The sequence below is a fragment of the Oncorhynchus clarkii genome, chromosome 11, assembly GCF_045791955.1.
Source record: "Oncorhynchus clarkii lewisi isolate Uvic-CL-2024 chromosome 11, UVic_Ocla_1.0, whole genome shotgun sequence".
Classification (NCBI taxonomy): Eukaryota; Metazoa; Chordata; class Actinopteri; order Salmoniformes; family Salmonidae; genus Oncorhynchus; species Oncorhynchus clarkii.
In genome coordinates this window covers 37,787,866-37,804,678 of record NC_092157.1, presented here as the reverse complement: position 1 = coordinate 37,804,678, position 16,813 = coordinate 37,787,866, and the positions used below count along the sequence as shown (strand labels likewise).

At 41.1% G+C, this 16,813-nt stretch overlaps 1 protein-coding gene across 1 annotated transcript in view; it reads right to left on the bottom strand.

The window, feature by feature from the left end:
- LOC139420735 (cadherin-7-like) overlaps positions 1 to 16,813 on the bottom strand; it is a 139,489-nt gene that overhangs the window by 54,118 nt on the left and 68,558 nt on the right. The window contains exons 4-8 of the mRNA XM_071170964.1: positions 15,383 to 15,550; positions 13,668 to 13,852; positions 10,571 to 10,824; positions 9,209 to 9,345; positions 5,032 to 5,153 (exon numbers count right to left, since the gene is read on the bottom strand). Of these exons, the coding sequence (XP_071027065.1) occupies positions 5,032 to 5,153; positions 9,209 to 9,345; positions 10,571 to 10,824; positions 13,668 to 13,852; positions 15,383 to 15,550 (866 nt within the window). The remainder of the gene's footprint in view (positions 1 to 5,031; positions 5,154 to 9,208; positions 9,346 to 10,570; positions 10,825 to 13,667; positions 13,853 to 15,382; positions 15,551 to 16,813) is intronic.

Here is a 16,813-nt window from a genome sequence, read left to right as displayed (position 1 = left end):
ACCTTCTTCCACATGTTTGGTGTGTCTCCCAGGTGGCTTGTGGCAAACTTTAAACAACACTTTTTATGGATATCTTTAAGAAATGGCTTTCTTCTTGCCACTCTTCCATAAAGGCCAGATTTGTGCAATATACGACTGATTGTTGTCCTATGGACAGAGTCTCCCACTTCAGCTGTAGATCTCTGCAGTTCATCCAGAGTGATCATGGGCCTCTTGGCTGCATCTCTGATCAGTCTTCTCCTTGTATGGGCTGAAAGTTTAGAGGGACGGCCAGGACTTGGTAGATTTGCAGTGGTCTGATACTCCTTCCATTTCAATATTATCGCTTGCACAGTGTTCCTTGGGATGTTTAAAGCTTGGGAAATCTTTTTGTATCCAAATCCGGCTTTAAACTTCTTCACAACAGTATCTCGGACCTGCCTGGTGTGTTCCTTGTTCTTCATGATGCTCTCTGCGCTTTTAACGGACCTCTGAGACTATCACAGTGCAGGTGCATTTATACGGAGACTTGATTACACACAGGTGGATTGTATTTATCATCATTAGTCATTTAGGTCAACATTGGATCATTCAGAGATCCTCACTGAACTTCTGGAGAGAGTTTGCTGCACTGAAAGTAAAGGGGCTGAATAATTTTGCACGCCCAATTTTTTAAATTTGTTAAAAAAGTTTGAAATATCCAATAAATGTCATTCCACTTCATGATTGTGTCCCACTTGTTGTTGATTCTTCACAAAAAAATAAATTTTTATATCTTTATGTTTGAAGCCTGAAATGTGGCAAAAGGTCGCAAAGTTCAAGGGGGCCGAATACTTTCGCAAGGCACTGTATTTGGTCACCTACAAACAAGCATATTTATGGCTCTCACAGACCTGTAACTTCTTCTTTAAGAGGCTCCTCTGTCCTCCACTCGTTACCTGTATTAATGGCACCTGTTTGAACTTGTTATCAGTATAAAAGACACCTGTCCACAACCTCAAACAGTCACACTCCAAACTCCACTATGGCCAAGACCAAAGAGCTGTCAAAGGACACCAGAAACAAAATTGTAGACCTGCACCAGAATGGGAAGACTGAATCTGCAATAGGTAAGCAGCTTGGTTTGCTGTGGGAGCAATTATTAGGAAATGGAAGACATACAAGACCACTGATAATCTACCTTGATCTGGGGCTCCACGCAAGATCTCACCCCGTGGGGTCAAAATGATCACAAGAACGGTGAGCTAAAATCCCAGAACCACACTGGGGGACCTAGTGAATGACCTGCAGAGAGCTGGGACCAAAGTAACAAAGCCTACCATCAGTAACACACTACGCCGCCAGGGACTCAAATCCTGCAGTGCCAGACGTGTCCCCCTGCTTAAGCCAGTACATGTCCAGGCACGTCTGAAGTTTGCTAGAGAGCATTTGGATGATCCAGAAGAAGATTGGGAGAATGTCATATGGTCAGATGAAACCAAAATAGAACATTTTGGTAAAAACTAAACTTGTCGTGTTCGGAGGACAAAGAATGCTGAAGAACACCATACCTACTGTGAAGCATGGGGGTGGAAACATCATGCTTTGGGGCTGTTTTTCTGCAAAGGGACAAGGACGACTGGTCCGTGTAAAGGAAAGAATGAATGGGGCCATGTATCATGAGATTTTGAGTGAAAACCTCCTTCCATCAGCAAGGGCATTGAAGACGAAACGTGGATGGGTCTTTCAGCATGACAATGATCCCAAAAACACTGCCCGGGCAACAAAGGAGTGGCTTCGTAAGAAGAATTTCAAGGTCCTGGAGTGGCCAAGCCAGTCTCCAGATCTCAACCCCATAGAAAATCTTTGGAGGGAGTTGAAAGTCCGTGTTGCCCAGCAACAGCCACAAAACATCACTGCTCTAGAGGAGATCTGCATGGAGGAATGGGCCTACATACCAGCAACAGTGTGTGAAATCCTTGTGAAGACTTACAGAAAACGTTTGACCTCTGTCATTTCCAACAAAGGGTATATAACAAAGTATTGAGATACATTTTTGTTATTGACCAAATACTCATTTTCCACCATAATTTGCAAATAAATTCATAAAAAATCCTACAATGTGATTTTCTGGATTTTTTTTCTCATTTTGTCTGTCATAGTTGAAGTGTACCTATGATGAAAATGACAGGCCTCTCTCATCTTTTTAAGTGGGAGAACTTTGTTGGCTGACTAAATACTTTTTTGCCCCACTGTATATAATCGATAATATATAAACCGCAACTGTCTTTTTCAGTCAGAGAGGGAAAGGCAATGGCTGCCCAAACTCTGTTACGCATACAAAACGCTGCTGGTACCCGGCCATATAAATGACACAATGTTATCTTTCTCGCTAATTTTTCAAAATAAAAGCCTGAAACTATGTCTAAAGACTGTTGACACCTTGAGGAAGCGATAGGAAAAGGAATCTGGTTGATATTCCTTTAAATGGAGCAAAGGCAGGCTATGGAACATGGAGTTTTCAAAATAGAAGCCACTTCCTGGTTGGATTTTCCTCAGGGTTTCGCCTGCAATATCAGTTCTGTTATACTCACAGACAATATTTTGACAGTTTTGGAAACTTTAGAGTGTTTTTTATCAAATACTAATAATAATATGCAAATATTAGCAACTGAGACTGAGTATCAGGGCGTTTACTTTGGGCAACTTATTCATCCAAGCTACTCAATACTGCCCCCCAGCCATAAGAAGTTAATCTTTAATTTGGTGTATTTCACTTGTGAATGTATGAAAGTTAAATATTTCTAACTGGCTAGCAGAACCCCTAGCCATAACAGGTATAAAGGGGAAAGTTATCCAAAAGTAACTGAAGGTAATCACATTACGTTACTGAGTTTGGGTAATCCAAAAGTTATGTTACGGACTACAGTTTGGGACAGGTAAATAGTAACTGTAACGTATTACATTTAGATAGTAACCTACCCAACCCTGGCTACAACCCCACAGACAACAATCCAACACTTCAACTCCAGATGTATATCAAACACCTCCTCAAAAAACTGCTATACCATTTCCTAAAACAGTTTTCTTTTTAACAGCAACCTTGCTTTCCATGGACCTCAGCTCTATAATAAGAGTGTGCACCTGTGAGGTTAAGGTGGATGTACAGCCAACTGGCTGTCTGGCAGTAGAGAGGCATCTCAGGCATAATATATAGCCATCTCAGCAGCAACAGAGCCTTTACACCCCAGTGCTCTTAGCCACACCTGAAGGACTCTGGTGTCTCACTGGAAGCAGTATGGTTCGGCTGAGTAATCACTCATCCACACTGCTGAGGCTCATTCTGCTTTCTATGACTTTCTCATGCCATGGCTGTGTCCTGTCTGATTAGTGTGCTGTTGAACAGTAGACATGAGGCACAAGACAGACCACACAGGAGGTGAGACAGACCCCTACCATCGAAGGGCACCAGTGTCCATGTCCTTGCTTCAGAATATCTTGCCGTTTAAAAAACTGTTTGACTGATTTGGATACAGTGCCTTCAGAAAGTATCCATACCCCTTTGATTATTCCACATTTTGTTGTGTCATAGCCTGAATTTAAAACATAATAAAAAACATTCTCACCCTTCTACACACAATACCCCATAATGACAAAGTGAAAACAAGTTTTTAGAAATGTTTGCAAATTTATTGAAAATGAAATACAGAAATATCTAATTCATATAATTCTCACACCCCTAAGTCAATACTTTGTAGAATCAGCTTTGGCAGCGATTTTTGAAAATCTTCAAACTCTTTCATGTTGGTAGTTGATCATTAGTAGAGTTAATTGCTTTGCTACATTTTTTGCAGCATTACTTTAGAGCCTTGTTGCAAACACAATGCTTGTTTTGCAATATTTTTATTCTGTATAGGCTGCCATTTCACTCTGTTAATTAGGTTAGTATTGCGGCGTAATTACAATGTTGTTGATCCATCCTCAGTTTTGTCCTCCCACAGCCATTAAACTCTGTAACTGTTTTAAAGTCATCATTGGCCTCATGGTGAAATCCTTGAGCGGTTTCTTTCCTCTCTGGCAACTGAGTTATAAAGGTTGCCTCTATCTTTGTTGTGACTGGGTGTAATTAATAACTTTACCATGTTCTAAGTCAATGTCAGTCAATGTCTGATTATTCTCATAAATAAATAAAAGGTGAAATATATATTATTCTCTCTACCATTTTCTGACATAAAGTGCTGATCCTAACTGACTTAAGACAGGGAATTTTTATTAGGATTAAATGTCAGGAATTGTGAAAATCTGAGTTTAAATATATTTGGCTAAGGTGTGAACTTTCCGACTTCAACTGTATACTTTTATAACTGTTTCCTCCAGCTTCTTCACAAGTTCCTTTGCTGTTGTTCTGGGATTTGATTTGCACTTTTCGCACCAAAGTACATTCATCTCTAGGAGACAGAACTCATCTCCTTTCTGAGAAGGTCCCAGCCTTCCCGTTTTGTTTACATCATGTTGTGATTCCTTTTTTCTCTGGTGCCCACTACACTGATCCTCTAGATACGCACGCACACACATAGACACACACACCGAATGAGAAATCAGACCCGGGCAGACACCCACTCTGCCCCGGCATGAAATATCATTTTATTGTGTGATATCATTGTAGAGCCAAGCCACTGGCCAATTCAAACACTTTTATTATTCAGCTAGCAGCAGCAGCAGCAGAAATGACTAACATCTCTAATGAAGGATACAATGCCTGCAATTTGATCTAAAAATGTGGATCTAACAAATGTGTCTCCCTCGATTTGACCTCAAGCTTTGAAAAAGAGATGATACACAGTCTGAGGCTGATGCAGATTTTATTTACATTTGTTTCTCAGGTTGCTAATGGGAATCAAACAGTGAGTGTGGGTGAGGCAATATCTTAAATGTTAAAAGTTCTCATCTAATGGGATGCTTAAGTGCAAATAAGCAGTGGGTAAATCTGAACGTGAATTGAATCAACAAGGTTGGTGAATGCAGGACCAATAATTGCCTTCCCCATTAGCTAATGTATCTCCAGTTTCTCACCTGTCCAGGAGCTGCATTCTCACATAGGAGGGTCTCATACGCGATGGCAAACACCGGAGCGTTGTCATTGATGTCCAGTACTGTGATGGCCACAAAACCTTTTCCAATCTTTGTTGGATCCTCTGAAAAAGAGGGAGGGAGAGAAGTAGACAGACAGGAGAGAAAGAGAGAACAAGATTTTATAATCATAGCTGGTTCCTTCAGTACTTTACTGACTTAACTTTATTAACCTTCATCCACTTACCCTACTATCAATCTTTCTCATGTCTTTTTAATTAATCACAAAGGTTGAGCGAAATGAGCAAAATGTGGCCAAAAGTGCCCATTCTAATGACATTTCCAAGGCATTCACCATCAGCTGGCATCCTTAGTTGCTCTGGTGGGGATCAACCAACATGATCAGGCAGCTAATTACGATTGGAGCGGAGCTACAGCTTACGTGAAAATGGCTAGGGAAGCGCACGGCATTGCATCCTATACCCTTTATAGTGCACTATCTAGAGCAGTGGCGGTCAGTGTCGTTTATGATGAAGGAAGATCAAAAAATATTTTATGAGCATGACCTTTTTTCTATTACAGCATATTGAATGCTCACTGCAACATCGATAGGTTTAGGTTTACTACATTAATATTTTCTCGATTACCCATCATGAGGTTGTTACAACCTAGCCCATGAATAAAAGTTTACAACTTAGGTGCACAGGTCACGAGAAAATATTGAGTAATAAAACCTTTCCAAGCCATAACCGCTACACACAGCCTATACACAATGCCATAGTCAACATAGCTACTAGAAGTAACACATTAGTAAACCTGCTACAATCATGCAGTACAGTCAACAAGCAGTTAAGCAGTTCCACCGGCAGACCACGGTGGCAATACATTTATAAAACTAAAAGCTTACCTTGACTTGGAAAAGTTCCAGTGTTGTATAGCAATAGCCAGCTAGCTAACATGGCATCCATCTTTGTTTGAGCTAAACTAGCTAGCTGCATTTGATAGCTAAGTAAGTGAAAAGGAAAGTGACCAAAAATAAATCACTGAAATATAGCTCTCTCTCTCTTGCTTCACCTTCATTTTTTAACAAAGTTTTGAACAAATTAATTTCTTCAACTATTGTCTTTCTCTCACTGAGCCAACTACTGATTTTATGCTCTGCTAGCTAGTTGTGGCTTATGCTTTCAGTCCTAGACTCATTTTATAATTATTTGATTGGGTGGACATGTCAATTCATGCTGCAAGAGCTCATATAGGTTGGAGGATATCCTCAGGAAGTTGTCATAGTTACTGTCTAAGTCTATGAAAGGGCGTGAGAACCAAGATCCTCCTAGGTTTTCTCCTGAAGTCAATATACCCAGAGGAGGACAGAAACTAGTTGTCCTCTGGCTACACCATGGTGCTACCCTACAGAGTGTGGTTAAGGCTACTGTAGACCTTAATTGCAGAACAGTGTTTTAATCAATTATTTGGTGTACGTGTCTTTGGACTATCATTAATATTGACAATTGCTTTATCAAATCGATTAACTATGTTTAATTATTACGATGATTAAATTAATCCTGTAACAATCAACTCATCAGCAATCTTGGGGAAAAAGTTTATTTACAGAGTTAGCGTTTTTCAAATGAACTCTAAGATATAAATATATCTGACATTAGTCATTAATTGTTTACCTTCTATTAGCCTCATTCTGAATGTCGCAAAATCCTTGGATATTTGCACGAACCCTGGCATAAATGATGAATCAGCGATATACAAATTGGCTTAATTATTTAATTACTAACTAAATAATCACACAGAATTACATAAACACAAACAGAATAGGTTACACATTGATTACTACATACTGCAATGAAAAGTCCCTAGGGGGAAAGGGGCGTTCCCTCCTTTTTTCGTAATATCTGTGCTCACATAGGCATGGCCTATCACTTGGTTAAGACTTCATATGAAAAACAATTCTCTAATTTTGAAGACTAACATCACATCTTCTCACAAATAGATTCGTATTTAATCATGTCAGTTCCCCAACATTTGAATGAGAATCTGATCACTGAGAATTATACACATTCAGAGATACAGTTATGTTGTTCTACTGTCCTTAGTTACATTGCAAATTATTAATACATTCAACAGGGTTGTTCTTTAAATACCCACAGACCATTCCAAATGTTTGGATTAGAGAAATACTGTTTAATTATTCAACCTTTTCGATGTTACCTTACCGCAACGTCTCTCTGTGGTAAAAAAAAGGGATTTAACGTCCATTTCTGAGAGTGGGAGAGAGCGTTTTCCTGGAGGTATTTATGACTGTCATAAAACTGTGGAGAGAGAGCCCCAAAGGGTAAGTCATGACTTACTTTTGAAATTCACTGAGGAGGATGGTCCTCCCCTTCCTCCTCTGAGGAGCCTCCACTGATAGAGTCCACCTCTGGTCAAAAATAGTGCAGTATATAGAATAGCCTAACATGCTGACCAGACCGGACACAATCAATGTTATTGCACCCACACTGCTCGCGCGCGCCAACGAGCTTCTGTGACGCCAAGGGCTAAAATAGAAGTCATTCCTATTTCTGACACAGATCGTTTATAGAAGCAGGTACCCACGTGCCATCTCCTCATTGGTTATAGCCACGTGGGTGATTGAAAGATGTACTTTGTTGCAGGTTGTAGTGGTAATACAATGAAAGTTTAGATGCGATCACCATATAAGTTCAAAGATGAAAAAGCCTGGAAGGAAGAGAGATGACTAGAAATTATTCGGTTGGCCATTTTAAGTGTGGATTAATTGTCGGAGTAGAGGTCCTTGTGCATTTCAGGTAAAATAACAACTCAATGTTTATATCCCAGGACAAATTAGCTAGCAACAGCAAGCTAGCTAAATAGGACAAATTAACGTTAGCTAGCAAGTGTGAGTGCTAACTAGCTAAATTGCCATACATGTTTAATGCTTTTTAACCTGTCTCTAAAATAATTTCATTGGTTCAGAGTTTGTTTTGATATTTTAACCTGCGCGGCGTGATCGCGTTTGGTGTGTGGGGCAAAATACATTTATGCATGATAGCACACGATGGCGCACGCGTGCAGCCGGTTTGGTTTTGGTGTAAGTGACTGTGTAGTAGCACTGGCCATCCTGTACCACAGGCTCTGACACAAATGCAGCACTGAATAAAAGGCTGGCTTCTGAAAGCCAGGATGGACAATGATTTATCCTGCCGTCAGCAGCCACGTTGACAGCAGAGATGACCTGTTGGCCGAAATTTGGGGACGGCTGATTTGGTAATAAAGAGGACGCGTGGTACCCCGGGGCACAGACTTGTTGGCATTGGCGTCTTTAGAGCAAGTCGGACCGCGGCTCAAATGCATGAAGAAGTGCTTCTCTCCCCTCTTTTGTTACAAAAAGCCCATTTTACTCTAAAAAGCGTAATACGGCGCCCTGGGCTCTGAGAGAGACTGCCTAGACGTCAGATTCTATAGCTGCTGCTTTCCACTGTAAAGAGAATAGAAGTGTGTCAGAGGACAATGTCTCCTCAGTGAAGGGCTGTTGAAACATTTTGCACAGTTATTATTAATGTTTACTATGTGTTACTCTATTGAGAGTAACAAGGAATCATTCGTGTTAGGCTTATATTTGTGCTTGAATCACAATGCATTTACTTGAGTGATGAAAATTACCATGTTTGGTTTTGTGACTATTTATGCATTGAGTGCAAGACTGATACAATGACAATTTGATGTACATTTTATCTTCATTGTGGTTTTAAACTCATACGGATTATAGTTACTTAGTAGAGTAACTAGTATGTCGTTTAATGGAGCTTGTGAGATGATTGCTGCCCATTGTGTCTGCGTGGACAGAGTGGGCCAGGGGGGATGAGCGAGCGCCTTTGTCCTTGAAGCCGTGGAGGGATGAGTCAAAGGCTTCATGGCACCTCTCCTCACATTAGCATTGTTCACTAGTGGATTTACCATCGCCTGCGCCTGCCCTTAGTCAGCAGCTCGCTCCTCACACATGACATGACTCACGGACACCCAGAGGTCACAGTGACCGCCATAGGTCAGAATTAACATTCGGCTCCATCGCAGAAGGGACTACAATACTTTATGCAGGGCCTTTATAAAACACTGACTAGTCTGACTTTGAGGCCTGATGTGGAAAGTTGTGTGTGTGTGCTCTTACGGCTCTCCATGGCGAGTATGGTAAGGTTGTGGACAGAGTTGACCTCTCGGTCCAGGGGCTTGGCAGTACTGATGACCCCACTCAGAGCATCCACATTGAAGATACGCTCCAGGTCTGTGTTTCTATCTATGGAGTACCTGGAGACAGACACACCGATCCACAGTCAGTAAGTCAGACAGACAGACATAGATGAGGTATTTTCCTTTTGTAGAAAGTTCGTATTGATTTTAAATTATTAACTGTATCTTTGAAACCCTTTTGGAGGAATAAGAACTTTGTACCGTCAAAACGTGCCAAATGAACAATTTAAGAGTGGATTTTGGATTCAGTCCATTGCTACAGACCATTACTGAGCTGTCAACACGTGGAATTATGTAGTTTTGATATCCATTTATAATGCTAGATAAAATAATCATGTTAAACTATGAATAAGAGATCTATACATCTTCAATGTTTAGATTTAGAGAAGAACTGCTCTCAAAGTTTTTTTAAGATAGAAGTTAGACAGAGATGGGTTAACTCTGAACACAGAACAAACACTATCTCTTCCTATACAGCAGCTCACATGTCTGGACAAAATGACATCTTCAATAAGCCTATATCCAAAGGGAATTATTCAATGTAATTTTACTCAATATAATTGGTTGCATTAGTTCCACAATAATTTGAATGTTACCATTAGTAGGGCCATTTTATGCCAGACTACTAAAGATGCTGAGACACACCACAACCACAATGGCTGAGTAATTCCATGTTCTGATTCACATTACGAACAAATTACTAAGGGTCCTAGCATGAATACCACCACACAGCACTTTTAATTTTCAATGAATACATAACGGGAGGGAGTCTCATGAGTGACATGGGGCAGATTGCGTTTATGAGTGGTTGCCAATAAAAAAAATATGTAACAAAAAAAAAGCCATGTAGCTGGTACAGACGGTTGACCCTTCTGGGGGATTGCCCTTCGCTTGTTGATGACATTTCACTTTTGAAAATGTTGCATTCCCTCAAAAACCACAATACCATCTGGCTTTAGTGCGTGTCACACAGTCACAGAGGAAGTTTAGAACGCATGGTGTCAGTGGTTTAAGTGTCAGTGTGTTGTGTAGGTGGTGCTTAAATGTGTCACTACTGAGATGTGAGAAGGTGAACGTGTATTTACAGTCCTACTCTAAAGGTGTTTGGACCTCTGTCAACCTGACGATGTAGCAACATGTTGAAAATAATTGGTGAAAGGACATTGAATAGGGCCAAGCTGGGTATAGTTGTTTTAGGAAACAGGTGCCACTACAGAAATTGGCTGGGACAACAGAGAGATTGGCTGTGATGGTGTGTAATAACTGGAGAGCTGGGCTCTACCTGATGGCACTGTTGGAGGTGTCCGGATCGTGCGCGGAGACCCTCCCGATGGAGGTGCCAACTTTGGCGTCCTCAGAGATCACCATCCTGCTGAGCTGTGTCGAGAACACAGGCGACTCGTTCACGTCCTTCACCGTCACCTTGACCGACGTTGTGTCGCTGAACGAACCCAGGTGCACGAACGCAGGGTCGATGTTCCGATTGGTGGCTTCGATTCGCACATTAAAGCTGTTCTTGGTCTCAAAGTCTAACGGCTGAACAAGTAAGACCAATAAAATAGACAAATATTAAAAAGGAGAAAAGAAAAAGCTATTTCATATTAATAAAAAAAACATAGTTGAAGTCGGAAGATTACATACACTTAGGTTGGAGCCGTTAAAACTTGTTTTTCAACCACTTCACACATTTCTTGTTAACAACACTATGGTTTTGGCAAGTCGGTTAGGACATCTACTTTGTGCATGACACGAGTAATTTTTCCAACATTTGTTACAGACTGATTATTTCACTTATAATTCACTGTATCACAATTCCAGTGGGTCAGAAGTTTACATACACTCAGTTGACTGCGCCTTTAAACAGCTTGGAAAATTCCAGAAAATTATGTCATGGCTTTAGAAGCTTCTGATAGGCTAACTGACATCATTTGAGTCAATAGGAGGTGTACCTGTGGACGTATTTCAGGCCCTACCTTCAAACTCAGTGCCTCTTTGCTTGACATCATAGAAAAATCTAAAGAAATCAGCCAAGACCTCAGACAAAATAATTGTAGACCTCCACAAGTCTGGTTCATCCTTGGGAGCAATTTCCAAATTCCTGAAGGTACCACGTTCATCTGTGCAAACAATAGTACGCAAGTATAAACACCATGGAACTATGCAGCCGTCATACCACTCAGGAAGGAGACGCGTTCTGTCTCCTAGAGATTAACGTATTTTGGTGTGAAAATGCAAATCAATCCCAGAACAACAGCAAACAACTTTGAAGATTCTAGAGGAAACAGGTACAAATGTATCTATATCCACAGCAAAGCGAGCCCTATATCGACATAACCTGAAAGGCTGCTCAGCAAGGAAGAAGCCACTACTCCAAAACCACCATAATTAATCCAGACTATGGTTTGCAACTGCACATGGGGACAAAGATCGTACTTTTTGAAGAAATGTCCTCTAGTCTGATGGGAAAAAAACAGAACTATTTGGCCATAATGACCCTCGTTATGTTTGGAGGAAAAAGGGGGAGGATTGCAAGCCAAAGAACACCATCCCAACCATGAAGCACAGGGGTGGCAGGAGTGAAGCACGGGGGTGCAACATCATGTTGTGGGGGTACTTTGCTGCAGGAGGGACTGGTGCCAAAATAGATGGCATAATGAGGTAGGAAAATTATGTGGAGATATTGAAGCAACATCTCAAGACATCAGACAGGAAGTTAAAGATTGGTCGCAAATGGGTCTTCCAAATGGACAGTGACCCCAAGCATACTTCCAAAGTTGTGGCAAAATACTGTAGCTCAAGGACAACAAAGTCAAGGTATTGGAGTGGCCATCACAAAGCTCCGACCTCAATCCTATAGAAAATCTGTGGCGGAACTGGAAATGCGTGTGCGAGCAAGGCCTACAAACCTGACTCAGTTACACCAGCTCTGTCAGGAGGAATGGACCAAAATTCACCCAACTTATTGTGGGAAGCTTGTGGAAGGCTACCCCAAACGTTTGACCCAAGTTAAACAATTTAAAGGCAATGCTACCAAATACTAATTGAGTGTATGTAAACGTCTGACCCCCTTGGAATGTGATGAAATAAATAAAAGCTGTAATAAATAATTCTCTCTACTATGATTCTGACATTTCACATTCTTAAAATAAATTGCTGATCCTAACTGACCTAAAACAGGGAATTTTTACTAGGATTAAATGTCAGGAATTGTGAAAAACTGAGTTTAAATGTATTTGGCTAAGGTGTATGTAAACTTCCGACTTAAACTGTAGTTTAGGAGTATAGGTCTGCCGGATTCCAGATATCAACAGAGTGACTTTCCAATCAAGGTAAAGCATGTCCTGATTGGCTAGTTTATAAGCACTGGCCACATTTGCTATAAATGGTGAGGGCATAGCCATAAAGATACTGTATTTGTATGCGCATTGCTCATGCCAACATGGCCTCGTGGTACACAAGTATATTGAAGAAATACAACAACCCTATCCAACCTTGCACATAATCAGACTCTCACAAATACATCTTTCATCCAGACGTTTTTATATTGAATTACTGTGTAGTGTGAAAGCTAGCTATTGATTGCAAGAAAAGGCACACAACACATCACGTTGAAAGGCATTTAAAAATGTGAGTGTTTAGAAGGTATATTGTCATATTTTTGGCTTATTGACTCACAGTTGTAGCCCTAGGACATTGATGTGACACATTTATTGTCTGTGTTTATTGTCTGTATGACTTTCCACTCTGTGGTACTCGTCGATGACTGGTGATGGTGAAAACAAACAAAATATCAGATTGAACCCTGTGACAACTGGCTTGGGGCCAACATTAGCTCTCACACCTACAAAGTCTCATGGCGGCCAGTCTCAAATTCTTGAGTGGCCTGGGGATATCTTTTTAAACCTTCAAAAAACACTAAAATAGTCTACAAGTAAATAAACTATTGACATAGCAGTAATGTTTGATATTTCGACCACTAAGTAAAAAGTAAGAAAAGTTTGAGTGCTATAGGCTATAAAATAAAAGCCATTATAATTGGTCAACTGAAAAAAAGCATGCCTACAATGCAATTGAAGTTAGACATCAAAGCATTGATATTACACAACTCTGCTTCACCATCCCATCACATTCCATCCCATCACATTCTCAGGGTGAGTCATCATCTTTGGACAGTGCAAGGCCATGGACAGACAGAGATCGATGGAAACGGACGAAAGATATGCATTCATCACTATCTGTTTTTGTCCACAAAAAGCTTGACTTAAACTTTTGACGGACAAAGTCAGAAGTGTTGCATGCGTAAAAACAACATTGTCCATCAATGTATGAGCTCCATAGAAATTATTTTTTGGACGGATACAAAATCTCTGCATGTGTACCTTTTGAAGGATGATAACGCCCTCTTGCGTGTCCTCATCTGTGGTGATGTTGAACAACCCAGGTCCGTCCTCAATGATCCTATACTCCATCTCTGCGTTGGGGCCTATGTCTGCATCCACAGCCTTGACCCTGGCCACCACGGATGCCACAGGCAAGGACTCCAGCACAGTGTACTGATAGTTCTCTGGATGAAAGAGGAGTAGTGGTTAGAGATGAGGTGGTTTCCATACTCCTTAGCAGCTCATATTTATATTGCCCCCAGCTGCCTTTGATTTCCCTCTCTCACAATGACTGGTAAAAAAGCAAATTAATGGATTCGTTTTTTTTTCTCAATTTATAAGAGGAAATAGTGACTAATTATTTTCAATGAGTAGTTTTACATTGAATAGATTTATGGTGGTAAGGGCAAATATTTTTTTCTTGAACATACAACTTTTAGAACAATGGAGTTGTTTGTATTCACATGAACATGTATTACACATTCTGACACATTCACAATCCATGCTACATGAAACATAATATTTCTTGACCAAAGTGAATGGAATAATCCCCGATCCGTGCATAATACAGTTGAAGTTGGAAGTTACACCTTGGCCAAATACATTTAAACTTTAAAAAGTTTTTCACAATTTCTGACATTTAATCATAGTAAAAATTCCCTGTCTTAGGTCAGTTAGGATCACCACTTTATTTTAAGAATGTGAAATGTCAGAATAACAGTAGAGAGAATGGTTTATTTTGGGCTTTTATTTCTTTCATCACATTCCCTGTGGGGACTGTTACGTCCGTCGTTGAATGAAAGAGACAAAGTGCAGCGTGGAAGGTTTTCATGATATTTAATACTGAAACACCGCCAAAACAACAAAATAAACAAACGTAAAGTTCTGCAGGGCTAGACAGCAACTGTGGAAAACCAAGATCCCACAAACTCAGGTGGAAAACCGGCTGCCTAAGTATGATTCCCAATCAGGGACAACGATAGACAGCTGCCTCTGATTGGGAACCTTACCTGGCCAACAAAGAAATAGAAAACTAGAATGCCCACCCAAATCACACCCTGACCTAACCAAATAGAGAAATAAACAGGCTTTCTAAGGTCAGGGCGTGACAGTAGGACAACAGTGCTTGGTTAAAGCGGCCGGTCAGTAGGACTATCAGAGGTAAAGCAATTGCCGGGGCCACAGATTATCATGAGAAGCACCTCACGCCTTTGAATCCCAACACCTGGCCTGGAACCCATTATTGGGCTGTGAAATAGGCTGATGACAAAAAAAATGTGCCTAATCGTTGTATCTACATTCTCCCCTCACTCCCTGCTCTGACATGGAGTGAGGGGAGGAGAGTTTTATACTTCCTAGGGTATCCTACATTTGAAGCCTTTGATCAAAAAAGTAATAAATGTGCTGTGAACACCCCGATCAGATGGAGAGATACACAATGTTTAGCAAAATTACACATATGCATGAAAGGGGTACTGTGGTGAAATGAATCTGCAATATAAAGTATAGCCTACATTTTCACTCAAAGCTTTCTCCCCAAAACTGTCATTGTGAATGAGAGTGATTTTAGAGATTCATGTCAAACCGCCACAATAGTGAGACTGAGATGACAGTGAATGCAGGGGTTCAGGGCATTGTCTGAGAGGGAGAGAGACACAGTAGATTGAATGTTGTCAGTGTCAGTGATGCACAGAGCATAAAGGACTCAGTCTTACTGCGAGAGAAGTGTGGCGGGTTGTCGTTGACGTCGGTGAGAGTGATTGTGACAGAGGTGGTGCCTGAAAGGCCGCCCATCTGGCCCACCATGTCTTTGGCCTGGATGACCAAAACGTATTGGTCTTTCATCTCTCGGTCCATGTTGGGCATCGCTGTCCGGATGATGCCTGGAGAGGAGAAAGAGGGCGGTTCAGAGATAGAGAGAGGGATGACAGGAAAGAGGAGAAAGGGATGACAAGATTGGAGAGAGAGGAGGGAAGGACATGAGTGGATAGAGAGAGGGGTGACAACAGGGGGATGATTTTTGTACGGAGAGCTAAGGGGTGAAAGCATAGTTTCTCATAGCAACATTGTGAACAGAGCCTGGAGACTTGACAAAAGGATGCATACAATTCACAAATTAAGCCTGGGATCACTGAGGAAAAACATTGTTGAGGTATTTAGACCAACTGCCTAAGACTCTGTTAAGTGTTTTCTTTTCTCTCTCTGTCTTTCTTTATCAATGCCATTAAAGCGTGCAGGCTGAAAAGTGTTATTGGCCAGTCTAAGTAAATGGCTCAATTAGTGAAATTATACGCCGCTGTCCACCTCTTTATCTGAGGCATCTGCCATGCTCTCGCTACGCCATAATGATAGTCAATAAAGCCAAGTAGTTGTCAATATCCATACAGAACAAACTAATGAATAGTTGGTGAAGTTTTCCTAATGGGAGAACCACAGCTGCCTCTTCTTCAATGCGTCGAGAAGCTGATTTATTTTTAACTCCTGATGCATTCATGTTCATCAAAGTATCTGTCTACTGTATGTGTGGATGTGTGGATCAGATCCATCCATCTGCTCCTATATCCTAGCTGTATATCCCTTTCCTCCATCCATCCACTCATTCATCGATTCATCAGGTTTGCTGCTAGTTTCTCCCACTGTGTAACCCTGTAGCCAATTAAAGAGCATCAATAGTGCTCTAGTGGCAGCTGCTGTGACACCTGTGAACCCTGTTTGCTGACATGCATGAGAGAGCTAGCTTCAAGCCATCAATCCAACAGAGGTCCATCAAACCAGGCTAGGTAAAAAATGAACAAAACATTCCTTGTTCTCTCAATCAATCAAAATTATTTATAAAGCCCTTTTTACATCAGCAGATGTCACAAAGTGCTATACAGAAACCCAGCCTAAAACCCCAAACAGCAAGCAATGCAGATGTAGGAGCACGGTGGCTTGGAAAAACTGTGGTAGAGAGAGATTTGAAAACAGCAGGTCTGGGACAAGGTAGCACTTCCGGTGAACAGGTCAGGGTTCCATTGCCGCAGGCAGAAGAGTAGAAACTGGAGTAGCAGCATGACCAGGTGGACTGGGGACAGCCAGTTAGTTCTGAGGCATGGTCCAAGGGCTCAGGTCCTCCGAGAGGGAGAGAGAGAGAATTAGAGGGAGCA